Here is a 27,879-nt window from a genome sequence, read left to right on the forward strand (position 1 = left end):
TCACATGACCACTCCCAAAAAGTGGAAACAAAACTACAGTACATTGAGTTAGGCTCAGCCATTGCACACAACAGCTTTATAGGGTAAATCTGATCTTTATTAGTGAAACATAAGCGTATTGGGCAAATAATTTGGCACAAGGACAAGCGCATTTAAAATCTAGAATTAGAATCTAAAATTAGAATCTAGCAAGAGTTGTAAAGTTGAAAACTGTGCCTACATGGGATGAAATGTAACTTGTCCTTGTTAGGCTATTAATATCCATTACACATAAACTGAAGGTATGGTCTCTTCCTGCATAATCCCAGTTTCATTTAGTCCCAAATTCTATGCATAGTGCTAGCCTAAAACAGCCGTACTCATTAGCAACCCCTTTCCCTTCCATCTGGATCTTAATTCAAAAGCACTTTCCCTTTGTGAATGTTAACCAAATTCAGATTCAACACTATATTCTTTTTTAAAAACTGTTCAATTACAATTATCTCAGCTTTCATCCAGCTAATAAATGGACTCTTAGAACTGAACACATACTCCAATGTTATTTCTCCAAAGTGCCACCCTCCAACGCAAGAACTGAAAGTTTTGGTTACTTTAAAACAATGATTTTCTGAGCAAAAGCATTACTGGTCATGGCGAATGCATGTAGAAACACAACAATCAGTACGCAAATACTACAGCTGACAGTCAGGGAATATGAAAGCCATTCACACAGCAGCTTCAAAATCTTCAGGGTGACAACTATTGCAAGACAACGGGATTTCAGCAAACATTCTAGACTAGTCAGCAACTGCCAACATTAACCTGCAAAACTCAGTGAGCATGGATAGGGTACATCATTGTACCAGAGGGACAACAGTCATGCAGTCTCTTCATGACATGATCATTATACCTGAAGCCAGCTGCTGGATTATATTCTGCACCTTCAACTATCATCAGACAATCCTCCAATTGTAAATTATTGCAAGACTAGTCTCCAGAATATATAAGAGGTCTACCACCAATGTACCAATATTCCAAGTTTCACAGCCCAGCGTATGCCCACTGGATATTTCATGTGACATCCTGTAGATTCTAACCTTGACATTCTGCTCCATTGGTTCCCCGTTTGACCACTACCAGCAATGTAATTGGGCGTAAGTTATACCTTCCCCATAATTACACACAAATTACAGGAATTTGTCATGTGGCATTTTCTTCAATTGTTCTCAGCAGCAGCTGAAGGCAGCAATACCTGCTTATTCCTGGAGTCCAGTATTCATGCGGGTAGGTACCAAGGGTTAAGAAATAAAAGGAATGGAACCCCTTTGCATTCCATCAGGATGGATCATTACACCAGGTAAACAGACCAGCAAAGGCCTGAAAGCTGAATTAACCCCTTTCACCCCCAAAAATATCCTGGCAGGAACTTGTGGGGGTCAGAATTTTCACCCTGTCATTGACATTTCTGATTCAGCAAAAGCAGAAAATCTAAATTTCTCTCTCTTCTGATTCATTATCACAAATAAAAGTTTTCACAGAGGAGTTTCTTCTGGATCTTCTTCATGACTTTATTTTTCTGCTCTCTGGCAATACTAGTCTACCTTATTTTAAAGAAAAGTCAGGATCTAAATGATCCAAACTCCTTAACAGTTAATTTATTTCAATGAAGATTACTTGTCAGTGCAGCAGACCCAAATATTTGGCTAATCCTTGACAGATTTTAATTTCAAATTCTTGGAACTGCAGGTATGAGGGTTTTTCTTCTGATAGGTAATGGACATCCATTTAGTCTGCTTTTTTCTGTTCATGGAACTTTCAAATGAGCAATGTTCCACAGGAATTCTGTCATGTTCACAAAGGAGACCATTTATCTACATTCTTTTAATTACAATCAATGAATAAATGAAGAATGTGGGGTTTTTATTTTGTAAATGGCTCTCTACAATGCTCCCGCCGGTCAAACAATGTGAATAATGGAAATTGTCAAACAAGTATTTGAGAATTGTAATTGCCTACTCTGAGCCTTGCTAGGGAATGGAGAATTGCCTGACAGAACACAGAAATACAGTACTGGAAACCTGAAATAAACAATGGAAAAAGTTGAGAACGCTCAGCCACTCTGGCAGTATCTGTGCAGAGAGAAACAGAGCTAATGTTTCAGTACTGTGGCCTTCTGTCAGAGCCTGACAGACCTGGCTACAATGTCCACAGCCTGGATACCTGATTCAGTATTGAGATTTCTTAAAAGATAGCAGCTTGAACAAGGATCAGTGTCTGCATGTATAGGATGCTAGTTTTCCAAATGCAGACTATGTCAGCATGACCTAGTTTTGAACCAGTCTGTTTTTTTATATATGCTGTCACCGTTTGTACTTTTGCAGGTTAATGTTTGGTTAATTGTTCAGGATATTATCTAATCATGCCTTAAGAATAATAACCAGGTACGAACTTGCAACAGGGGTGAGGGATGGAGCAGCGACAGGTTAGGGTTAGATGCCATATTGCTTGTTGATCCTGCTGAGGGCATCTGAAACAATATCGAGCTCCTGTCGAAGTTCCTTCACAATATTTGTGATGCTCTTGGTGTCCTTCAGAACTTCCACAGTCTGTGTGTATGGATTGTATCTCACACTGAATGGGCGCTTGATGGTCTTTGCAAATTCCCTTCAAAAACAGAATTCATAAAATTGGGGTTGAAAATTTTCTGTATCAACATGCCAAAAGAGAGTTTCTTAAGCTAAACTGACCAGAAGATGCTAGGTTCTAAGCCTGGTCTGTGTTAAGCCAGCTGGTCACAGCTAGGGGAGCAATTTGGCTTCAATGACATTGGATGAAAAAAGAAGAACAGCCTGGGGTTGCCATTCCTTGTTACTCTCCATTAACTTGCTCTCTTAAGTGTACCAAATGAGCTATATCAAATATTTACGTTGTGTTGCATTGTGGTTAAAGGAGTCTGTGGACATTGACTGAAAAGGCTGAAATATGAAGGGTGACCACTTGAGCGAGGTACCAGAGGGCTTATAAGAGTCATTGTTTTCTGGAAAATTGGATAGAAAAGAGAAGCATACTCTTGGCCTATAACTTGTATTCACGCATATTTTCCAGGACAAGTAACTAAATTGTGATCAGGAGCAGGAACGACGGCTGATTTTTCCTTCCATCGTTTGAGAAAAGTTTGAAATTATAAAGGCTTTCTCAGCCCCAGGCTGAGATCAGTTAAATCAAAGATTAAACAGCTGTCCGTCTCTTCAATGGAGCTCTTCCCTTGATGATAGTCTCGCTATTTTTCAAATAACCTATACAAGATTTGTTGCCCTTATACAGACAGTCTAATTCAACAAGAGCTAACTAGATGATTAAATGTTTTCCTGACATAAATAGAGTTGATTACCTGCCTTTTGTGTAATTTTTTGCCAAGGTAAGGTATGTAAGTGCTGGAGAAGAGAGAACTTGGCATTGTGGGCATCTATTGCCAACATATGATGGAAATTAAAGTTCCTTTTACTAGACTTGACATTTTTTTGTTGTCCATTTTGCAGAAGCATTCAACTTTCTAATTAAGATGCTACTTAATGTTGGATCAGAGGACTGTCGATAGGAGCCAGCTTGACAACTGCCCCAATTCATTTCACAGCTAACATTTTTATCACAATAACTTAAAAGTGGATTTAAATTCGGATCACGGCATTGAAAGTTCAGTGCACTATCTTGCAGATTCTACTAGTCCTTCCACTTACCTCATCTTCTCTTTGGCATCTTCAAAACTTTCTGAAACAAAATAGACATCTTGGAATGTGGTGATGAGACACTCCTGCTTGCAAGTGACTTTTGGGTCAAAAGGCTTCACCTTGGAATTTCCTGAGAGTGAGTACTACAAAATTCAGGAAGAGCAGATTAATATTCCTCAAAACTAAGATGTGCAGCAGTTACAGTCCTTCCATTTAGTTGAAACACATAAATGCAAAGAACCAACATGACCAAAGCTGCAAGGAATAAGACTGATTCTGAGTTAAATCTAGATCAATAACTTGTTGTCTGCGGATGTTAAGAGAGGAGAAATGGAAAGAGATACAGAGTTTAAGAGCTTGCAGACCTGGGAATGAATACTTTGAGGTAGAATATGGTGCAACAAGTATCAATGGCAACTCAGTGAAAAGGAAGGAAGAACCTGGGAGGTGTTATATTTGGAGGTTAGAAGGAACAAGAGAAGGACAATGACCACTGGTGGTGAGATAAAATAGAAAAAGACATGGTCAGGTTGCAATGGTGAAAGGGAGGTTAGAGATGAGGAGAAAGTTACGACGATACAGTTTCTTCAAGCTTTGGATAATTTCAAATATAGCACTGCACAAAAGAAAGCAGTGACAATTGAATGATTAATCATTTAGGCGAATTTTACAGACCCGCCTGGGTATTTGGAGGCAGCGATGTGTATAATGAAGCGCCAACTTCCTGCCACTAATCACCAGTTCCCCATATAACAGGAGCTGCAGGAATCCCATGCTTAGACCTTAGGTGACCAATTAAGGACGTCATTCCTCCTCCACTGCTACCACACAGGTTTCTGGCAAAGGCAGAAGGGAGGTGATCAGTCCAGCAGACTTCATTGCTTGGACTAATGACAGGCAAAACATTGATATTTCTTTAGGGGGGGTGCTCTGTACATATTGGAGGTGCGCATGCCCAGGACTGTAAGCACACCCTCACAATTGTACCTCAATCCCTGGCCTCCAAAACCCTCCACACCATTAACATCCTACCCCACCTTAAAGGGATCTCAATCTCTGCCTAATCTAAATACCTGGACTTATATTGAGTCCAGGAGTCACAGCCATTCTTCTCAGCACTCCTTGTAGATCCAGCAATGGCCAGTACTGCTGGGATGACAGAGCTACTGCACCATTCAGAATGCCTGATCTGCTTCAGAATGGGACTTTAATTAAGTCATTAAGGCTGTCCCCAGTGTATTATCACTGTGGGGATGCCAAATTTCTAGTTGGCAAGGTGTCGACCAACCTTTTGACCGGAGAAGCTGACAAATACACCCCTCCTGTAATGTTCACCCCATCCTCAATGAAAAGTTAATTATCTGGACCCACTGAATTGTCAGATCCCTGTCGACTCAGAGTGATACTAACCTTCAGTTCACTGACAGAAGACAGCAGACCAGCTCCATAGACTCTGAGTTGACCATCTTGCTTACATAGACCAAATTCCACAGTAAAAAAGTAGCACTGTAAAATTAATCAACACTGAACATCATAAACAAAGCACAATCAACAGCTTATATGTTATAGTTGTAGGTTCTGACTGAATCATAATTTAACATAGCTTACTGTGGCTAGTTTCTGAACTGCTTCATCAGAAGCTCCCAGAGAAGCCAAGCCAATCTCCTGAGAAAACTGAGCAAAACTTGGTTCAGCCAGAAGAGGAACGTGTCCCATCAGCTCATGGCATGTGTCACTGAAAAAGAAGAGCAAGAGAAAGAAATTGCCATAAATTGTGATATTCTATTTGGCATTTCACAAGCATAAGAACAGAAGAAATAAAAGCAACAGGAGACCATTCACAAATTTGATGATGCATTTGCAATTTAATATGATAATATCTGATCTATTATTTAACTGTCCCTTCTGTCGGATCTGTATTTCCTTATCAACTAAAGCCAATCCATTTCAGTTTGAAAAAACTCAACAGCTGAGCATCCACTATGTTTCAGAATGCAGAATTTCAACGATTCACAAGCAGTTGTGTGAAGAAATTTCTCCCCATCTTAAAGCTAGATAGAAGTCTCTTAGGGTGAGACTCTGTCCCCTCATTCTAGATTCAGGACATATAGATAAACATGTATCATTTAAAATAAAATGGAACAAAATCAATTCGCTCCAGCTCAATCCTTCATGAACTATCTTCCGGAATAGAAGATTCAGATCAATTTTATATGCCATTCTTCTGGGACAGTTGTTACTCCGAGAACTTCATCAGGGAAGCATCAGAGTATAAGGATTCATTCAGAAATTTTATTAGAGATACTAACATTCCATTTACTTTCAGCAGTTCAAGCATTTCAAGTGTACTTGATGTAGCTGTAATCACTCTGACTACAATTAAATTGAAATATAGTTCTTTTAAGTCATATTGTGTGTTCTTTGTCATGTTGCTGTAGCTTGTCTTCCTGACTACTCAGTGTCACACCCAGCCACAGCCAATAAAAGACTCACGGTTCAGGGGTGTAGAGTGGATCCGAGCTGTGTCTCACATATTGAGTACAATGGAACACCCGAAATGCCAGACCAGCCAGAAAATCCCGGGGAGACAGATAACCAGCTACTGGTCGTATAGTGAACCCAGTCCTTTCTGAAAGATAAGAGATAGGTGTTATCGTGGTAATAGCAATAATAAAATCCATAATGTGAGCAATTAAATAAATTACATGAATAGAAAAGATCATAGTTTTATTCCATATTGATACATTATTTGATAATAAAGAAAATAAAGCCTCATTATGCATTCCTGACAAAGAACTTGGGTATCTGTTAGTCTAGCTGCAACTAAGGGACAGAGATTGTTTGATTACAGCTCTTTCCCTGTAATCTTATGTTTATTGCACAACTTTTATTTACACAAGATGACGCTCAGTAGCAGTATTGTTTACTGTCGAGAAGATGTACTACAGAGATTCGCAAAGATCCTTAGACAGCACTTTCCAAACCCAAGACCACTTCCATCTAAGAGGACAGGGGCAGCAGATATGCCACCACCTACAAGCTCCCCTCCAAGCCACTCACCATCCCTGACATGGAAATATATTGCTGTTCCTTCACTTTGCTGGTCAAAATGCTGGAATCCCTTCCCTAAGGGCATTGCTGGTCTACCTACAGCACATGGACTGTAGCAGTTCAAGAAGACAGCATACCACCGCTTTCTCAAGGGGAGCTAGGAACAGGAAATAAATGCTGGCCAGCCAGCAATGCCCACATCCCATGAGTGAATAAAGAAAAATGCTTGTAGTTTCTGCTATTGCAACATTAGAGGCCTAGATGACTGATATTTTAATACAGCGCTACAAAAGTAAGTTCTTTTTCAAGAAAGTAGAGAGTTATGAATGACTGTCATTTTCAAGATGTTGCACGCATGCAATTGTTACTATTGGATTCATTGGTTCTATACAGGTGAATCGACATGAAAGCACCATATATTAGCATGGACAGTGTAAGAGGCCATTGGGGATGGGTGCAAGGGAATGCTTTGGAATGGAGGTTGTTGGGAGTGAGTGTAAGAGCATGACTTGGCATTCTGGGTTTGAGGGGCATTTTGGGTGGGGGAGTTAGGGGTGGTCTGGAGGATCATGGCTTGGCAAGTGAATGTGGTGAGCACATGTACTTAGGTGGTAAGCGTCACAGTAGCCAAATCTCAGATGGTGTGGTATGAGTTACCAAACCACAGAGAATGTGATTTACAGCACACAACAGTAGAAAATATAAAATACAGAGTTCAGAGTGTAATACCATGTCCTCCTAGGATTATAATACACTGCTATTACAAATTATACAATGGCTCTACAATTTTCTTATCAAAAAGTAGATTGGGATAAATAATTTTCCCATGGCTTCTGTGACTCACCCTTTAGGAACCTGGAAACATCCTCCAACTGAGGAATATTATCTTCCCTATAGCCACAGTACTTTGTCAGCAGAGGCAAATTCTTCAAATATTCTCTGCAGGCATGGGTTGGGTATAGCTTGGTCAGTTCTCGGAAAACTGTGCCCCATGTTTTCACTTCTTCCTCTGTGAATTCTACCTGTGGAATAGGGTCACCACTGCAGAGACAAGTCATAGTCAATCAAGGATAGTCTAGCACCTTGGCTGTCAGCAATTACCATACCATATGAAGCCATCTCAACATCTAGTGTCTGACTGCAATCATTTCATTAATATGTGGTAGAAATGGTTGAACTCCAATTGACAGATATTTAGCTCTGGGGAATGGAAATGTTTTGCAATTTCTGCTGGTAATGTCGGTTTAAAATGTTTCCCAGATCAGGTACAGCATTGCTAAAGCATTTTCGGGTCTTTTCTTAACTTTAAATGTGGCATCTATGACCTCTGCGATGATGGGTCAAATTAATACCAACCTATGAAAAATTAGGAATAGTTTGAATTTGATTCCTACTGTTCCAAACTCATTTCTAGTCAATAGTTGAAAGCAGATTGTTAAATTATTAGAACAGTTAAGTCTATCACAAAGCATCAATTTGATTCTGGCACCCATCAATCAGCATGTCCATCCATACCGTTTAATTTGGAACTACATAGTGAGCTGGATCAAAATCCTGGAATTCTTTCCCTAAGGGCATTGTAGGTCTACCTACAGCAAACGGACTATAACAGTTCAAGAAGGCAGCTCACCACTACCTTTTCAAGGACAACTATAGATGGGCAATAAATTCAGCCAGCCGTCAATGCCCATGTCCCATGAGCGAATGAAGAAAAATGCTTGTAGTTTCTGCTATTGCTTCGCTATCACTCAATCAAAATCCTCAAATAGCATTCTAAGTGTAGCTTCACGATGTGAACTGCTGCAGTTCAAGGCAGCACCACTATCATCTTCTCAAGGGAAGTTAGAGATGGAAAATAAACCCTGGCCTAACCTTTATATTCACATAACTCCAGAGGCACAAATCACATCACCAAGTCACCCTTTATTTACACATGGACAGTCCTTGACACTGATCCAGCTCTCGGGTGAACCTGTTCTTATCTGTCAGCCACGACTCCCTAATCGGACCAGATTAACAGCCCCAATCAGGGAACTCAGACTCGACAAGGCACACTTGGTGACCTCGTTGTAATCACTGCAACATCCCTTGAACATCCTTTTCCCCCCAATATGCTGTTACACTTCCAAAACAACCAGTGTCAAATTTGCGTCGACACCTCCCCCTTTTGTTCAGTCTTGTACATGTGATGTAATGCCACCCAATTTCCACACGTAAATTCCAATACACAGATGGGGCTAAATGCATTGGCCTTTGATCTCTGCTGCATTGGTTTAAATGCAACACAGACAGATTAGATGAAAGCCCCCTTCCCCTGTTATCTGTCAGGTATCTATATAAATTAGTCTATTTTGTCTCAATCCAATTCATAAATGGATACAAGCCAGAATTAGATTAGGCACTAAATATTTTGTTTCAGTCAAGAAGCCTCAGGATGGCCAATTTGGAAAATCGAAATCTGTCATATTGTCGTTTTGAGACTTTAACAATGTGATAGGTAGGAGGGATTTTACTCTGTCTAAAAAAAAATCATTCCTAACATGATGGGATAGTGCAAAGGGGTTTTACGCTTTTACTTAGTGATATATGGGATATGGAACTGCTTGATACTGATACAAGATCCATGAAACAATAAACGATCCAATCCCCAGCCTCAACATCCCTCATATTGATATCTACCAGATTCAATCTGAGAAAAAAACATTAAAAACAGTTTCTGCGGGAGTGAGTTGTCTAAGACCCAGTGCAAAGACTCCATCAGTTGTCTATTATCCTGATTCAAAATCCTGGATCTCCCTCCTTAATGGTATTGTGGGTGAACTTGCATGAAATGGGCTGCAGTGGTTCAAGAAGGCAGCTCAATACCACCTTCTCGGTGGCAATTAGGATGTATGGTGAATGCTGGCCCAACCAGTGATGAACACATCCCATTAGGGAATAAAAATAATCCACATCTCTACCAACTGTCACAGTTCCCTCAAGTTGCCCTGCTGCCTGGAACAACACTGGCTAATTCAGGACAGGCCAGCAACTGAACGTGAGACCTTCTGAGTCTGAACTGAGTCTCAATTTGCCCCAACTTGACCCGCAGTAGCTTCTGCAGATGACAGCACAAGAGTGTAAAATATAACATTGCCAGACATTAAACTGTAAGTAAGTATTTTAATACAGTAAAATAAAATCATTTCACTATGAATGGATGAAAGAAAGATTATATAAATTTCAAGACTGCTGTTAACACACTTACTATTTGTACTCCATGGCCAGATCTGCAAAATATTTTCTCCTTTTGCGATAGACATTGTCTTTGAATCCCTGTCAATATCAAGGCAAACAGATAAGAAAGCAGACAGCCATTCTCAAAGTCATTGCAAAACATCGTTAAGACAGTAATTGTGAAAAGAAACTTTATACAGTAAAACTTGGAGTGTACCAAAATGCACCTCCAAAAGCCTAAGAGATGAAGAAAATATCAGGCATTGAACTGAGCCGTTCAGACTCAGAAAGTCCCACATTCAGTTGCTGGCCTGTCCTGAATTAGCCAGTGTTGTTCCAGGCAGCAGGGTAACTAACTATTAATCCCAGAACCCCAGCCCAATCTCAGTCTCCATCTAACAGCAACACCCACAACCATTCAGCCCATCTCAAGTGGAAAGTAGATCCCAGGTCAAGAGGAATTAGTTCAAATAATCCACAGACCAACACTGATACAGCTCAAGTGTGCAGGGGACAATTTTAATTCTGTGTAAGTGGATAGGTTTTGAATGAGTTAGAATCTCATATAAAGAGCGGGTTGCAGGAGATCTGGCCAGGAACAGTCACAATCCCGAACAGGAGAGAAAACAAGAGCAAAAAGAATTGAAAACACAGCAAAAGAAAAAGCAACTCTCAGTTCAGATGGAGGCACATTGTCTAAATTGTGTTTCAGAATATTGAGGCATGAGCAGCTCCTGACACTTGAAGCATAAATGCAAGTGGTCATAAATACAAGAAAAGTATCACTGAGGAGAGATAAGGGGCTATTCTACAAATACGAGGGAAAATCTGTGGGTGAAATGTTCCCAGTTCACTATAAAATGTTTCAAAACAATGCCAATTTTGTGTTTTTGTTTCTGAGGTTTGGGCAGAAACGCCTTATCAGGTGCAGTGGTGAGAATTTTATTCTTTGATTATTATTTTTTGGTCTTAAAGGTGCCAGCTGCTGACACTGTCCAAAATACAGCATTCCATTACTAGCACTGACATTACTGACCATAGGTATTCACGCTAAATCTCAAAGTTATTAGGAAGTAGCTTTGGATTGCAGTACAGCAGAAAGGGGAAAGGTGGGATTATGCCCACAGTATGCCATTACAGTTTTTCCTGAAGGTCAGTAGTATTTCTGTAGGTACAGTAGAGATAAGTATTAACCCATAGACATGGTTCTCAAGTAAAGAATGGCATAATATCATCAAGATGACATTTTAAGATAAATCTACAAACAAGGCTGACAGAAATAACTAGGATAAGGAAGTGAGACCAGATGTACCAAAAGATTTCATACCGGATGATCTGCATCCAGGTCTGAGCCATACATTAGCACCCGGTTCGCACACTTGTCCAGATCAGAAATCTTCTTCGGAAACCAAGGAACAGCTTCCATGTCTGTAAAGAGACAAATAACCAAATTACACAAAGAACCACTCTCCATATCAGCAGGAACAAATAATAAGGAAGGCAAACAGCACCCTCCCATCATTTGCACATTTCTCCAAGAGGAGCTAAATTTGCACCAAGAAACAAAAGGTTCTTCAGGGCATAGTCATGACAATTGGAGAAAAGGTTACAGAGAATCTTATTCCATCACAGAAGGACAGACAAATTGAATGCCTTGCATTGGGAATATCAGTTGAAAGCCGGCTTGTGTTTAAATGTACAAGTGCAAAGATTTAAATGTGAACAATGTCAGCAATTGTGTCTGTCAGATCCAACTCAAGCCCAATAATATTCCACATACATCTAAAGTCTACCACAGATTTAAATATCATTTTCCATGTATCCCATTTTGAGACAAACAAGTCAACAACTAATATCACACATCTGTATTGAAGTACAAATATGTTCAGAAATTATATACGTAATTATATCCAGAGAGAAATACTGAGATTACAGACAGGTTATATTCCATTCTTATGTTGAAAAACAAAGTTACTATCAAGAGGCAATATTCTATATTTATATAGGAACAGTGATTTATAATAGAAATATTCTACATTCCTAAAGATGACGGCATAGTTTTTACAATGGAATAATATTCAATATTTATGACAAAAAGATAGATCACAGGCAGATAATATTCCATTTTTATATTGCGAAGCAAGCATATCATTAGAGGGGTAACAGTCAATACCTATTGTGAGAGAGAGAGAGCAATATATTATCATAGGTAATATTCCATAATTATTCTAAACACAGATAAAGCAGAAAAGAATATTCTATAGTTGTAGAGTTAAAAACTTGATAATGCAAAGATAATGCATATCTTTAAAGAGAAGGACACTTATTAAACCTGAGTAAAATGCCAAGCATATAAAGAGAAATGCACAGGTTATAAATGAGTGATATTTACATGTATAAAAAGGGTAAGGCACAAGTTATAAAGGAGTAATATTCACATGCATAAAGAGGAAGGTGCAGGTATAAATGAGTAATATATGTGTAAAAAGGAAGGCACATATTATATTTCAGTAATATTCTACATGAAAATTAAAGGAATATATTACAGATAAATAATATTCCATATTCAAAGACACAAGTCCAAATACACTTAACACAAATATTTATATAAAGATAAGCACTGAGATTACAAGTAAGTAGTATTTCATAACTGAATTAGGAAAGGCATAAAAAAGAGGGGTATTATTAGAGGGTAGTATTACACATCAATAAATAGAAAGATATTGAATATTCCAGTGAGATATTGCAATTGGCACAGATATTACTGAGGGGTAATATTCGATATTCATATAGACAGACACCAAGATTAAAACAAGCAATATTTATATTTGAACAGAGACCAGTGTAGGCAGCAGTGTGATATTCCATTCTTATATAAAAGACAGGCATTGATGGTTATTATTCCATATTTACATAGAGATAGGCACTGATTAAAGCTGTGGCTAAAGCTAAAGATTATGGCTTATTCAGACCTATTCCCATATTTAGATACTATCTGTTATATTTTTTCAGGAAATATACTAGCACATTACCAATTTAGGTGTAACCCTTATCCGTGTACCGGTTGCCATGCTCAGTGCCTTGACTTAGAAAGCATTTCTTCACTTTTAAATCCTTCACAATCTCAGAGTGCCAATCTCTGCAGACTCCACTAGCTATACATCTAAGTTTGCTTCCAACTCTCCTAAACACCTTGTTTACTCCTCCGTAATCTCAGTGAAAGAGCATTTAACTATCTCACTCAGTATATCAGAATTATCTTTGTAAACTCTCCCACTTCAGTATATCCCATCCCACATCCAAAAGCCTCATTGGCTTTTGTCTTTGACTCTTGACTCTATTGTTTAGCTCTGATGTTGAAGGTCAATGCACATTTGAATATTTTAAGATGCTAAAATGTATTGTAGAACTGTAGGTTCTTTACACTATTTTCCTGTAATTATTATCATTATTATTATATTTCCACCTGCTAACTTTAATACTCAGAATTGAAACATTTAATTTCTAGTTGTATTATACTGAATGATATTTATGTTTTAAAATGCAATATTCATAATTCTTATTAAAACCATGATCTAAAATTACCAAGCTTTCTAGCTGATGTAGATTGAATTTTCATTCAAATTTCCTGCAACATTTAGAATTTTTATGGACCTGAGGGGCAACTTTTTCACACAGAGGGTGGTTTGTATGTGGAATGCACTGCCAGATGAAGTGGTACATACAGGTACAGTTACAACATTTAAAATACATTTGCACAGATACAGGAACAGGAAAGATTTAGAGGGATATAAGCCAAATGCATGAGCCAACTTGGTCGGCATGGATGAGTTGGACCGAAAGGTCTGTTTCTGTGCTGTGTGCCTGTATGAGTCTGTTTGCTATTGATATGTTTACTTGTGATTTATCATTTTATTTGGCTATTTTACTGTAATATTTATCTTATACACAGCTTTCAACAAAATATAGATTGCTATATCTCCTAATATTTCCAATCTATATCCAAAAAATTGCCATGTACTATTTCTTTTTAATATTTCAACATATTACATTATATATTATCCATGCATACACCAAGATTAATTATCTATACTATAGTCCCTAAATATTTATGATTATATAAGTATACTTATCCATCAAGTGAGTCATTTCTATTTGTACATTACCATGTGAAAATTACATAAATGAATACATTATCCTGCAATATTGATAATGTTAATATTTTCCTCTATTATACATTTTATAATACTGTGACTTGTAATATTTTCAAGTATCATTGGGTTTTGTTTCCATGTTTACCTGATTTAAATATATTGGGTCATTTTGTTAGACCCTTCAGGGTGGAAGTTGCCTGTGAAGCTTCCATATATTATGTCATTTACAATTCAAAGTAATTCACTAGTTGTGAAGAGCCCAGGGGTATTCTGCAATCATAAGACTTTAAGAAAATGGATGTTTCTTTCTGTCTACCTACATATATTTGTCTTTCACAGTTCCACAGAATGTGAAATAAAACTAAACCCGGTTGTGCTGCAATGTTTACAACTCAGAAATCTCCTGTAAGATATAAATCTATTTTATTTGTATGATTTCCTGTACTTAGAATTTCAAATTATTTATTTACTGTAGTTTTAATTTCTATTAATGCAATAATATCTAAATTTTATGTTGTTAATAATTTCAATACCTATTTGTTTATAATTTAAAATGTTAATTAATATATGTAATTATTTTCATGTAACTACATAATGATTCATATATTTAATATATTTACAACCCTCATTGTTTCTGGACTATTTATAATTCTATTTATATATGATTCACTATTTATCATATTGATTTACACATTTCTCTTTAATATTTTATTTACATGTTCAATTATTGAGTCAATCATATATTCATGAATAGTAATTTTTTGAATGCTGATTCTTGTAATGTGCTTTTTATTATTTTTATCTACAAATTCCCTACATTATTTGTCATTCTTATTCACTCATTCCTCCCTAATGTAATTGAATCTCTTCATCTTCCTGTAATAGTTAGCAGCTTTGTTTACAATTCCCCTATTGGTTATCATTTCTATTGGTACGTTTACTTTGTAACAATTATACTCTCTATTCATAGATTTCCTCATTGTATTTATCATGTTTATTTAAACATTTACTTGTGTCCTTTTAGATATATTTTTGCATGCAAACGCTATATTATACTCATCTATTTCCCTACAAGACTTACAATTTTTGATTGCATGTGTCTCAGAATATGCATCATTTATTTTTATACATATAGCTACATTAGAAAATGTCTATTACGTTTACAATTTCTATTTGTATGTAATATTATTCAATTTATAATTTCTATTCAGACATTTTACAAGTTATAATTACAAAAACAAATCATGAATTAAATTAATAAAATGAGAAGACTGAGGTACACCAACAATCATTGTGCTTTTTAATATGGTTTCCCTATTGTCGTACCTATTATAAAATTGACTACATGCAACTATTTCTTAGTTTATATTATTGCATGTTTTCTGATAATACATTTTAGGCTCCAGAATGCCTTGTATGATCACTTCCTGTACTCACTAATTTTTCCAATAAACTTTGTGACATTTATTTTGACAAATAGGTAATATTTTAGAACAAAAATGGAATGCCCGATTATACGTACCATCAACATTAAGGCAATAAATTTGTACATCTGTGTGATAAACAAAATAATGATTTCAACTATTTTAATGTATTAATATTCTCAAACTACAAAGCTTTATTCATGGATTTCTATGTACGGATGAGGGATTATCTTATTCAGAGTTTATGATTGGATTAATTACTGAAATACTTCTTTGCATAAACAGCTCAATGGACATGTTCAGTGATAATTAGACAACAACACAAATGCACTAGATGCATTATCACAAATTGGCACACCCATTGACATATTCATTTGCTCAACAACAGTGATACAGCTGCAGCAACAAATAACATACTTACTGACACTCAAGCTGTCATGCACTGACATACCAACAGTACAATGACATACATGCAGCTATACTCATTACTAATGATGCATCTTAGTAATAACAGGCCCATTGCAAAGCAGACACTATTTCAGCATCACACTCTGACAGTGATGCATTGACATGTTTCTTACCACCACTTTGTGCATAGGAGTTGTCAGGTGGGTTCAGGGTTACCACATTAACATGACTTTTCAAAATTTGGATGATTTCATTGAGTTGTTCTCTGTTACTGTCACAGTCCAAGAAAATCTCAAACTCAGAATTCCTTCGCTTAGACTTTCGAGACTCAATGTGAACTAGGTTCACGTGTTTTTCCTGGAGAGTGAATACAGACAATACATAAAATTATGAGGTTCAAATGCAGATTACTGAAAATATGCAACATGACTTTAATTGTTTAGAATGCTTTCTTTTCATCTAAAACATGGGCAAAAGTATATACTATACACAACTAGGCTCAACATGCGAAATCTAAAACCAAACAACTGTTAGATGCAATTCTGTGATTGGGCAACACGCGATGAACAATCTAGAGTGTGTTTTAATAACAACCAATTTGTGATCATAATGAGCTAGTAACATTGCTCATTTACAATTGCGAGAAGTGATGTACTTTGATATGCAGGGACCTGCCTCTGAAAACAAAAGTAGGGTGTTCAAGCCTCACATCTTTTTCAATTATACAGGAGCTGGGAGCCTAGTGTTGTCCATTACTTTCTCCAAAGCAATGCCTCAGCCAGAGTTGACTTGAAAACTAATCAGCATCCTTTTGCCTGTAGTAGAAACTATTTGGATCATTGGAAATTGAGCATCATTATGTCTGTTCAGTGCGAGATTAAAAGCTTCAACAACATTTGTCCCTTTTCTCTGTCCTACAATGTAACTGCAAATATAACGTGCTTTGTTAACTTTAACTGTGAAATACTTCATGAAACAATTTCGAGGCCGCTAAAGTTCAATTAAAGAAAGCACTTGTGATTATAAGCAAACACAAATATAGTGTACAAAGGTTTGGTTTGGGGATGGGATCTACCTGGGGCACAAATATGGTTCTCAAACTGGGACAATAGACCAAAGACTGTCCCTAACAGACAAGATCCATACAGAGCAGTTCAGCAGAAACAGAGTTCATTCAGAGTTGCAGGTAACTACTGGGATTAAATCCATTCAGAGACCTGACAGTGAAACTGCACTGGGTTGCAAGCCCTAAATGACTATACTGGCTGTACTAAACCAGGGTGAGTTTCTTCCATTTCACTGTTTTGCAAAATCTTGCCCTGTTCTTAAATAACTTTAGTATACTTAGCAGCAAAAGCACTATTTCTTAATTGAAAGCTTTTCGAAACTGTAAGTACTCAGCAGGTCTGGGCAAAGGAGATAAACTCGTCTTAACATTTCAGATTGATAGTCTTTCATCAGAACTGGATTGCTTTCTCCAGAGATACTGCCTGACCTGCTGTATGGCTCCAATAATTTATATTCTCAATTCAGGGTTTCATTAGTACATTGTTTGTGCTATTTGTTAATTGTTCACTAAGCACTCTTAAATCATTCTAAAGTAATCAAGATAAACTCATGCAATTTTGTTCAGGGTGAATTAAGTAGGAAGATTAGGTAAATGACTAATTCTGAGGAGATTTAGAGAGAGTTCTGGGGATTTCAACACATCTACTAATTAATCTGGTTTAAACAGACAGTCCTTTCATGACTCATCCAGACTTTACAGGTGACAAGTCAATAACTTAGGTTACTTAGTGTGTAATTTACTTGATTAATTCCATTATTTTAAAAAAATTTAAACATTTATAGTGGTTATAATGAGGTCAGCCAGTGGACCTCATAAAATATGAGTTCCCTGATTGGACCAGATTAACACCCCCAACCAGGGAGCCCTGGCTGACAGATAAGAACAGGAGTTTCTGTTCACTCAGAGCTGGCTCTGAGTGAAAAGCAATGAGTAATTCTCCTGACAGCTTGTGGACCCGCAGCTTTTTCGGTTATTACGAGTTTGACATTTCCTGAGGCACCAGATACAAAAACCTTTCAAGAGTTGATGGATTTACTTAAGGAATATTATAACCCCAAGCCTCCTCTAATTCTGAGATGCTATTGGTTTTACCTGGCAATTCTAGAACCAGGGGAAATCTGTGTTGGGATTTTTGAGGAGGTTAAGATGACTAGCAGAGGCACATGGCTTTTGTTTAACCATTCAAGAGATGCTGAGAGACCATTTCCGATGTGGGATTAATGATGTAACTATGAAAAAGCACCAATTGCTGAAGCTCAACTGGACTTCAAGCAGGCATTACAACTGGTTTTTCATTAGAAAAATGCCGCAAGTGGGGCATATGAGTTATAGGGTATTCCGATGGAAGTGAACACCCTCACCAGGCTGACTGAGGTATCCAGGAGAGTGCACAACCTGGAAAGAACACCTACATCTGGTTTGGAACAGTTAAATTGCTTAGCAACATCCAAATTGGAACCAATCAAAATAAATGTCTGGTTAAATTGTCACTCAGTTCAAATGGAGATTGATACTGCCACAGCTATATCAGTGATTGCAGTACCAGCCTTTACCAAAATTTGCACTGGAGTCTAACCCTTAAGTTTGTGTAAGGCCTTGGCTATAACGGGGAACCCCAACAGATTAAAGGTACAACTTTGGTTACGGCCTCATACGAGAAGCAACTGGTTCAGTTACCACTGATTTTAATAAAAGCCTCCGGCCCAAGCTTGATGGGGTGAAATTGGTTGAGAAAGATACACCTTGATTAGTTCAATATTCTTCAATTAGAAAATGGCTTCCCGAAGTGAAGTTCTAATTAAATATCCAAACATCTTTCAGGAACATCTAGGGACTATCAAAGGAGAAAAGGCCGCCTTGCATGTTGACCAGGAAGCAATTCCATGATTCTGCAAGGCCCGGACAGTGCCATTTGCCCTACAGGCAAAAGTTGAGGCAGAAATCAGGAGGTTGGAAAGTGAAGGAATCATCAAACCTGTACAGTTTGTGGAAATGGGGGGCACCGGTCGTACCGATTGGTCGGTTCGCTTTTGTGGGGATTTTAAGCAAATAGTAAACCACTTTTTGCAGCTGAATACATACCCAATCCCTCGCATAGAGGATTTATATGCAAAGCTGGTAGGGATGGCTGTCCTTCACGGAGCTGGACATGAACCATGCGTACCTGCAATTGCAGTTTGATAAGGATTCCCAGAAGTATGCGACAATTAATACCCATCAAGGTATTAATTGTTGTACCAATATAAGAAATTGGGGTATCATCAGCCTGTGCCGTTTTTCAGCAGACAATGGAGAACATTTTACAAGGTCTACCCTAGATCATCATTTACCTGGATGATGTGCTAATAACAGGGAAGACCAACAAAGAGCACTTAGAAAACTTGGATATAGTCCTTAGACATTTCCCCAAGGTGGGCGTATGCCTTAGAAGGGAAGAACGTGTGTTCCAGGCACTCCAAATGACCTACTTGGACTACAGAGTTGACAAGACTGGGTTACACCCTTTGGAAGATAAAGTGAGGGTGATTAACAGTTCCCTGGCTCCCACATCTGCACCAGGGTCTAGGTCTTTCCTTGGAATGGTGGATTATTACAGAAAGTTCATACGTAACCTGACCTCCATCCTAGTACCCTTACCTCTGCCATGGAAAAAGGGTCAGCCTTGGAAATAGTCTTATAGACGAGACATAGCCTTTAGGGAAGTGAAGAAGCAGATATCATTTTCTAAGGGCTTGTGGAGAGGAACACCCAATAGACTGTACTTCCCGGACTTTGGCTGATGCAGAGCGTAAATACGTCCAGATAGTGGTGGTCATCTTTGGTGTGAGAACATTCCACCAATACCTTTATGGACATAAATTTGTAACAGTATCAGACCACAAACCCATGCTAGGACTACTCAAAGAGGACAAGGCTGTGTCACCCATAGCTTCAGGTTGAATTCAGCAGTGGACTCTCATTCTAAGTGTGTACAATTACAAGTTGGAACACTGTCTGGGAGACCAAGTAGCAAATGTGGATGCATCGACCTGCCTCCCACTGGCAGATATATCACTGGTGGTGCTGCCACTGGAAGAGTCTGTAATGGTTTTAAACTTTCTGGACACCCTTCCAATCACTGCTGACATCAGATTGTGGACGCAAAACAATCCGGTCCTGGCAAAACTAAAAAAGCTGATAATGATGGGGGAACCAAAAGAGCCATCACAACTAGAATTGAAACTTTTCTGGACCCACTGAGACCAGATCACAGTTGAGGACAGCATTTTATTATGGGGAGCAAGAGTGATTGGCCCGAGCAAAGGTCGCTGCCAGATACTGGCTGAACTCCACCAGAGTCATCCAGGGGCTTCCAAGATGAAGATGTTGGTGAGAAGTTATGTCTGACAGCCTGGATTGGTCGCAAATATAGCTATGTTGGTGGGGCAGTGCCCAGAGTACCAACAAAGACAAAAATTACTACCAGCAGCTCTCCCAAATTTGTGGGAATGGCCGGGTAAACCCTGGACTCAGTTCCATGTTGACTACGCCAGCCCTTTCCTGTGTTCAATGTTCTTAGTCATTATGGACACCCATTCAAAGTGGTTGGATGTGCATAGAGTTCATTCATCAAACACGGGACAAAAACAGAAAACTGCAAGCATCTTTTACAATACACAGACTGCCAGAAGTGTTGCTCACAGGCAACTTGCCATCATTTACCAGCAGGGAATTTGAGTATTTCCTAAAGTTGAATAGGCATTCGGCATGTAAAGATAGCTCCAGGCCATCCATTGTCCAATGGTCCGGTGGAAAGACCAATCCAAACTTTGAAGGCAGGCTTAAAGAAGCAAGACAATTTTGGCCATATGATGGGTCTCAGACTTCTCATCTAATTTTCGCAATCATCACACAATAGTCCACATCGCTCAGACCTCTAAAAGACTCTGCTCATTATTTTCTATCATGCAAAGTGCTATAATCTTTAATCCTAAAATAAGGAAAATATACTCCTTCAAAATTCAAAATTGCAGAAAATGAAGAAGACAAACATGAGACATGGGGATGCTGTTTGGTATTAATGACAATCCGTAACTAAGGAATGTGTCTCCTTTTGAGTATATGAGGTGCTCCTGGATGCTGGATCCCCAGACTCAAGATTGTATGATAATATGGACTTGGAATCTATTCAAGGCCAGAAAGTAGGAGTTACAGTCAAAAGTGTGAACATGAATGAGTGACAGTGACAGTGACAGAGAGAGAGAGAGAGGCTTTTTCTTTGGGTTTGCACCAAATGTGTGACATTCTGTTACCTGGAAGAGTTTCAGTGCTTTCGCAAGCCCTCCAACTTCATTTTTGAGTGAGAAGACCACAGCAACTCGCCCCCGTTCTACAGACACATTGCAATTCTCTTTATTCTCCTTATTCTCTTCAATTTTACTGAAATTTGACTTGTTGATCTGTCAGATATAAAAGGACAACAATAAAGATGAGAGAATAACAGCAGCAAGGATCGGATTGTGCTGGGGGCTGTATCACTCAGGAGATTGCAAGCTGTAGGAAAAGACTGGGACTCCACGTTCAAGGTAGCTCATGTGGCCTATATTGCTGTAACTAAGAATAGAATAATTAATAATGAGACGATTAGCACAGGTAAGATCGAGAAGAACAGTTTAATTAATAGTTTAAACAAGGTATTAACAGCATTCTAGAAGTGGAGGCAGAGATTTTTTTAGCTCATATATGGGGAGCTGAGATGTATTGCTTACACTTCCTGTGCCATATGAACTCTTAAGGACACTTCATGCATCCTGGGGAACCACATGTGAAGAAAGTATCTCCAACTGCATAAGTTCAAGCCCAGAGTTTTCAAGCTTGAAGAACAACTGGAGTCAGTGCAGAGTGTCAGAGAGGTTGGACTGTACTTTCCAGCAGGTAACCCCTCCACAGGCAGGGAGGGAGGGGGAGAGACAGGGGGGGTGAAAAGAGAGAGAAAGAGAGAGGGGCGAACAGACAGAATGCAGGATAGAAGCTGGGTGGCCAGCCAGAAGAGTAAGATAAGTCAGGGAGTACAGATGACTTCAGGGTATGTGCCACTCTCAAACAAGCACTCAACATTGGAGATTGTTGACAGGAAGGACAACATCTTAGGGGGGGAAGTTAAAAAGTAGGACCTTAAAAGTAGTAATTTCTGGGTTACTCAAAGCCATTGTGCAGAAGGGAGACATAAGATTCTTGGGGTCAGAGGTATCTATTTAACAAGGATGAGTTGCATATCAACAGTACCAGGTCCAACATCCTCACAGGGAAGTTCATTGTGGTTAGATAAGGTTTAAACAAAATTTTCATGGAGGTGGACACCAGTATATAAAAATAGAAAGAGGAATAAAGTGCATGGAGGACTGAGAGTGTTGGATAGTAATAGAGATGGAAATAATATTATAATAGGTAGGAGAACATTACAAAGGACTACAGGGAGTAGAAAACTAGTTTAGAATGTAAATGTACAAATTGCAGTGAATAAGATTGATAAACTAGAGGTACAAATAACATATGGAACTATGACATTGTGTCAAAAATGGGAATCAATCACAATATTGAGCAAGAATATGAGAATGGTGATAATGTGGAACTTCAATATTTTGGGTAATTTGTTTAAAAGATGTATTCATGGGATGTGAGGCTGACCTAGCTAGTAATGCCCAAATTCTCTGAACAAATTATAAAAAAGAAATACTGATATCAGAATAAAGTGAAAGGTGGTGGGGGTGTGGGGGCTAGAATTTCTGAAATTGTTCAGGAGAACTTCCTTGACCATATATTTTTTTGTCCAGCTGCAAAGAAGACATTCTTGGATCTAGGGCTAGGAAATGAGTCAACCAAAGTGGACTAGGGGCTGTATCTTCCTAGATATTTGTCAGTGTCATTTCTTATGAGTTTCACAGAGGGTTTGACTGCATGGCCCCTAGGAAGATTTCTCATGCTATCTTCCTAAATTTACCCCTTAACTATGCACCATGTCCCAGTGCCATCCTGCTCATTGTATTCTTCCACTTGCCACAAGCTGAAGTACTGACCATTGTTGGGACATTTAATAACAGCACATTTTAATATCAGCTATGCACCTAGTCAAGGGCTAGCAGTCTGCAGATCATAGAATCCCTACAGTGCAGAAAGAGGCTGTTCAGCCCATTGAGTCCACACCAAACCTCTGAAGACCTACACAGACCCTATCCACCATAACCCCGCCTTTAATATGGCTAATCCACTTAACCTGCATGTCCTTGGACACTACATGGCAATTTTAAGCACAGCCAATCTACCAAATCTGCACATCTTTGGACTGTGGGAGGAAACCGGAGCACCCAGAGGAAACCCATGTAGATAAAGGGAGAATGTGCAAACTTCAGACGCACAGTCACACAAGGCTGTAATTGAACTCAAATCCCTGGTGCTAATCACTCAATACTAACCACTGAGCCACTGTAGGATTCCTGTCAATTGCCCCAGATATGTTAGACAAAGGGATATTGGCACCCCACTTTGCCAACAGGCATTTGGAGGTCCTGGTAGACAAGAAGCATGGCAGTCACTGCCTGTGGAACATGCCTTGAGATACTGGAGACTGATGGAGGACGAGAGGAGCAAGCGTTGAGCTGGAGTCACCAACTTAGTACTGACCTTCATGTCAGGAATTGTAACCATCAAGTTTCTACCTTGTGAGCGGGAGAATGGGAAACTGTTCATCAATGTGGTGAGATTCTCGCCACTCACCAGTGAAAATCTTATTTCACCATTCAACAATAACATGTTTTCCAACTGTCATCAGGTAGTTCCTGATTGTCAATCTCAAATGATTCTGCCAGCATTGTCGCCAATGCTGACATCATTCAGGACCTGAGAAGTTTCCACAACAAGGGTCTGAGGCAGTGGGGAGGGGACATCATATTAAAGTTTAGGTTAGTGATTGAAAAAAGCAAGGAACAAATTAAAGCAGAACATCTGAATTGGAAGACAACTAACTTCAATGGCAAGAGAAAATGCAGCCAGGGTAAAATAGAACCTAAGAGTGATGTGAAAACTGTAAGGGAACAATGGATGATTTTTAAGAAATAGATGTTTCAAGTGGAGATTTAATGCACTTCAACAAGAGAGAAAATGTAGAGGAACCAAAGTTGGGGATGCCATGAAAGGCATGACATACCTGGGCAATCTTCCACATTGTCAGGTAAATGTTAGTGTTGTAACTGTACTAGAACAGCTTGGCCAGGGGAGTGGCAAGCTCTGGAGCACATGTCTTCAGTACTATTGCTAGAATGTTGTCAGCATCTATAGCTTTCGCGGTATCCAATGCCTCCTGACATTTCTTTATCATGTGGAATGAATTGGATTGGCTAAAGACTGGCAACTGTGATGATCGGAATCGCTCGGAAAGGCTGAGATGAATCATCTACTTGGCACTTCTGGCTGACAATTGCCATGAATTCTTTCGCCTTATCTTTTGCACTGATGTGCTGGGCTTTCCCATCATTCCAGATGGGAATATTTGTGGATCCTCCTTCTCCATTGCATTAATTGTCCCTTCACTGTTCATGACTGGATGTGGCAGGACTGCAGAGCTTAGATCTGAACTATTGGTCTAGGATCTCTTAGCTCTGTCTGTCATTTGCTGATTATGCTGTTTGACACCTAAATAGTCCTAATTTGTACCTTGACCAGTTGACACCTCATTTTTAGGTATGCCTGGTACTCCTCCTGGCATGCCTTCCTGCATTCTTCATTGAATAAGGGTTGATCCACTGGCTTGGTAATAATGGTTGAGTGGGGGATATGCCATGCCATGAGGTTACAGATTGTGTTGGAGTACAATTCTGCTGCTGCTGATGACCCACAACACCTTATGGATGCCCAGTTTTAAGTCGTCTATCCCATTTAGCACGGTGATAGTGCCACACAACATGATGGAGAGTATTCTCAATGTGAGGACAGGACTTTGTTTCCACAAAGGACTGTCTGGTCATCACTCTCACTGTTGCTGTATGGGCAGATGCATCTGCAGCATAGGTAAGGATGAGGTAAAGTATGTTTTTCCCTCTTGTTCGTTCCCTCACCACTTGCTGCAGACCCAGTCTAGCAGCAACATCTGTTAGGACTTGACCAGTAGTCCTGCTGTTGAGCCATTTTTGGTGACGTCTCCCACCCAGAGTACATTCTGCACCCTTATCATGCTCAGTGTTTCTTCCAAGCACTGTTCAATGTTGAAGAGTACTGATTCACCAGCTGAGGACAAAGTGGTGCACAGTTATCAGCAGGAGATATCTTGCCCATTTTTGTTTGACCTGACGCTATGAGACTTCATGGGGTCTGGGGTCAATGTTGAGGACTTCTAAGGCTGCTCCTCACTAAAGAATCTCCGGTAGGTCAGATGAGGTAAGGACAACAGTTTCCTTCCCTAAAGATTATTAGTGAATCTGATGGGTTTTTGTAACAATCAATAATCATCATCGTTAAGACTTTTAATTCCAGATTTTCTATTAAATTCAAAATCAACCAAATGCCATGGTGAAATGTGAACTCAGTTGAAAGTAAAATCATTGGGGGGAAGATCACATTTCCCAATATGTTTGTTCAGAAGTCAAGTTATTGATCCATGTCTCTGGATCTGATTTGTCCTATTTCAGTGCTGATAGCCTTCAGTTATCTGCTTATTAAAAGGGAAGTGAATAATCTGTAAATTCTGGACTAGGGGGCACAAAAGTGGGAACCATTTGTGCCGATTAGTTGCTATCTGTTAATTAGTCACTATATATGGTAATATAGACCTATTTTTATTCATTTCAGCCACAAGTTGCTGAAAGCGCAATTTGATCACAGGGAAACTGAAGATCCAAGAGGCTGTGTAACCAGCTTGAAGGATTGTGGAATTAACAGTGTAAGGATTGAGAAGGAAGTGAGTGGATGAATTCAATGTCAAGTCAGGGCCAAACAGGTAAAAGGCGGCAACAAATATACAGATTGGAGGTCGTAGGGGAGAGGACAGAGGAAAAATATGCTTGTGAAAAATACATTTTTAAATCTCCAATACTTGTAACTTCCATGACTCTACGCACTTGTAAATGACTATGCTGTTCAGAGTCAAGAGGTTAATAATCATCGAGTGGCTGTGAATACTTGGGTTGAAACAGACAGGACCTCTCTCTCTGGAAAGTTTAGTTCCAATTTGCCAAACTAATACACAGAATTCAATGGACTTCCAAGTGTTGGGGCAAAAAGCTGCTGTCTGGGCAGAAAGGTGAAACAGCATCTCCGACAGTAAACGGCTGAATTTCCTGTTGCAACATTGAAGCTGCTGTAACACTTGCTCATAAATAACGGTGGATGCCATTATGATCTTGGCTATGGCGCAGCCATCAGTATATTTACTCAACTATATTTACTGTGGCCAGGACTATTTCCGCCTTAGTTTCAACTCGATCAGACAGTTCTTCCTCAATGCACTTACCTGTGTGTGTGTGTGTGTGTGTGGGGGGGGGGGGGGGGGGGGAGTGGGGACGGTGTTGGTTTGAAAGGACAACCAGTCTCCAAATTTTCAAACAGGTGTGACCTACAATCCTACTTAATTTGACAAGGGTTGACCACGGGTCAGCTATGTATAGCTGGCTTTAGTTAATGCGCAATAAACAGGGCTGTAAATGCTGGATTAAATATCCTATCTCCGAGCGGCTCTAGGGGCAGGGAGATGGGAAACTAAGAGTGAGTTTGGGATGAGCAAAATATTGGTAAACATCACAAATGCATCAGTGCCCCGGGCTCACCATCTGCCCATTCCCAGCTCTCTACAATAAATTATCCTAATCACTGCTAACTATTGCAGGGGCCTGCAAACAGCAACAACGTCTGAATGGGAGCAACTGAGCTGCGTCGGAGTGTCCTGTGACCTTCGAAGGAAGCGGGCAGTCTGAGCCTGGGAATGATTGACACAAATCTCCGTTGCACACAGATCCCTCACACGTTAAATCCCGCAGAGCCGCTGAGCACTGGGTCAGGACCACAGCATCTCAAACTGGTGCAGATTTGGAAGGTCTTTCTGACCAATTCTAGCTCTGCAACACTATTAATGTAATCAGAGAAATTATACAATTTGTGTTTCTGTTACAAAACTTCGAGTTGTGTAGAAGGATGTTGGGGAGTGTTTCTGTGCCGGCTATTCCCCAGTGAGGGTTCACGACTGACCCTGCACCTAAACCGTACAACACCAAGCCTCCAATCTAAAGCCTCGCATTTCTTCAGCGTCTCTTAGCGATGATCTCCAAGACCAGTTTGACCAACTGGAGCTCCAGGATATCAGCCGGTGGTGGGGTACTTTTAGTGGGGAAGGGGTTCATCACCTGCCCTCTTCGCCCCCGATCCCACAAAGTGGGCCCATAGCTTCCAAAGCATTTGATCACATGAAACAAACCCCGAAAACAGTCGCAGCAACTCGACTAACCTCATTATTCAGGTGCTTCTCGTCCATTCCGGAGTTCACAGACTCGAAGGATCGCCCTCTCCTGGGTCCCTCGAACCTGTTGGAGTACATGCCGCCGAGCTCCCTGCTACTCTCTTCCGTGCCACGCTGTGCCACTGCCCGCCTCCTGCGCTCTGCTCCACCGCTTTGCCCACTCTGCTGCCCTCAGTTACTGCCCTGTCCTGCCTGGTATTAATACCCTGTCCTGCCTGGTTTCCTGCCCTGCCTACTGCCCTGTCCTGCCTGGTATTATTACCTTGTCCTGCCTGGTCTCCTGCCCTGCGCTACTGCCCTGCCTGGTATCGTGCCCTGCGCAGTGCCCTCTTAACTGTTGTACCTGCTCTGCCCGGGTATCTTGTTGTAG

The 27,879-nt window shown here is 39.6% G+C and overlaps 1 protein-coding gene across 2 annotated transcripts; it reads right to left on the minus strand.

Moving 5' to 3' along the window:
• On the minus strand, nucleotides 1-27,879 carry tph1a (tryptophan hydroxylase 1 (tryptophan 5-monooxygenase) a). Of its 2 annotated transcripts, XM_020534498.2 has the most exons (12): nucleotides 27,498-27,879; nucleotides 21,322-21,468; nucleotides 16,134-16,317; nucleotides 15,651-15,680; nucleotides 11,302-11,402; nucleotides 10,006-10,073; nucleotides 7,603-7,799; nucleotides 6,201-6,336; nucleotides 5,316-5,442; nucleotides 5,118-5,213; nucleotides 3,717-3,850; nucleotides 1-2,643 (listed from the first exon to the last, which is right to left on the minus strand). In XM_020534498.2, exons 1-12 carry the CDS (start codon nucleotides 27,585-27,587, stop codon nucleotides 2,469-2,471), a joined length of 1,485 nt encoding a protein of 494 aa, XP_020390087.1. In that variant the 5' UTR covers nucleotides 27,588-27,879; the 3' UTR covers nucleotides 1-2,468. The 2 variants fall into 2 exon arrangements, with proteins under 2 accessions (XP_020390087.1, XP_020390088.1); XM_020534499.2 differs by lacking the exon at nucleotides 15,651-15,680.

This window comes from Rhincodon typus, chromosome 17 (assembly GCF_021869965.1).
Source record: "Rhincodon typus isolate 14 chromosome 17, sRhiTyp1.1, whole genome shotgun sequence".
NCBI classification, from domain to species: domain Eukaryota; kingdom Metazoa; phylum Chordata; class Chondrichthyes; order Orectolobiformes; family Rhincodontidae; genus Rhincodon; species Rhincodon typus.

What these genes read in the sequence shown, in the direction of transcription:
- tph1a (XM_020534498.2), bottom strand. Translation starts at nt 27,587, where the DNA reads ATGTACTCCAACAGGTTCGAGGGACCCAGGAGAGGGCGATCCTTCGAG. An exon ending in TTATTGCCTTAATGTTGATG is followed by an intron (nt 11,403 to 15,650) that starts GTACGTATAATC and finishes GTCTCTTTACAG; the next exon opens with ACATGGAAGCTGTTCCTTGG. An exon ending in GATGCCAAAGAGAAGATGAG is followed by an intron (nt 2,644 to 3,716) that starts GTAAGTGGAAGG and finishes CTGTTTTTGAAG; the next exon opens with GGAATTTGCAAAGACCATCA.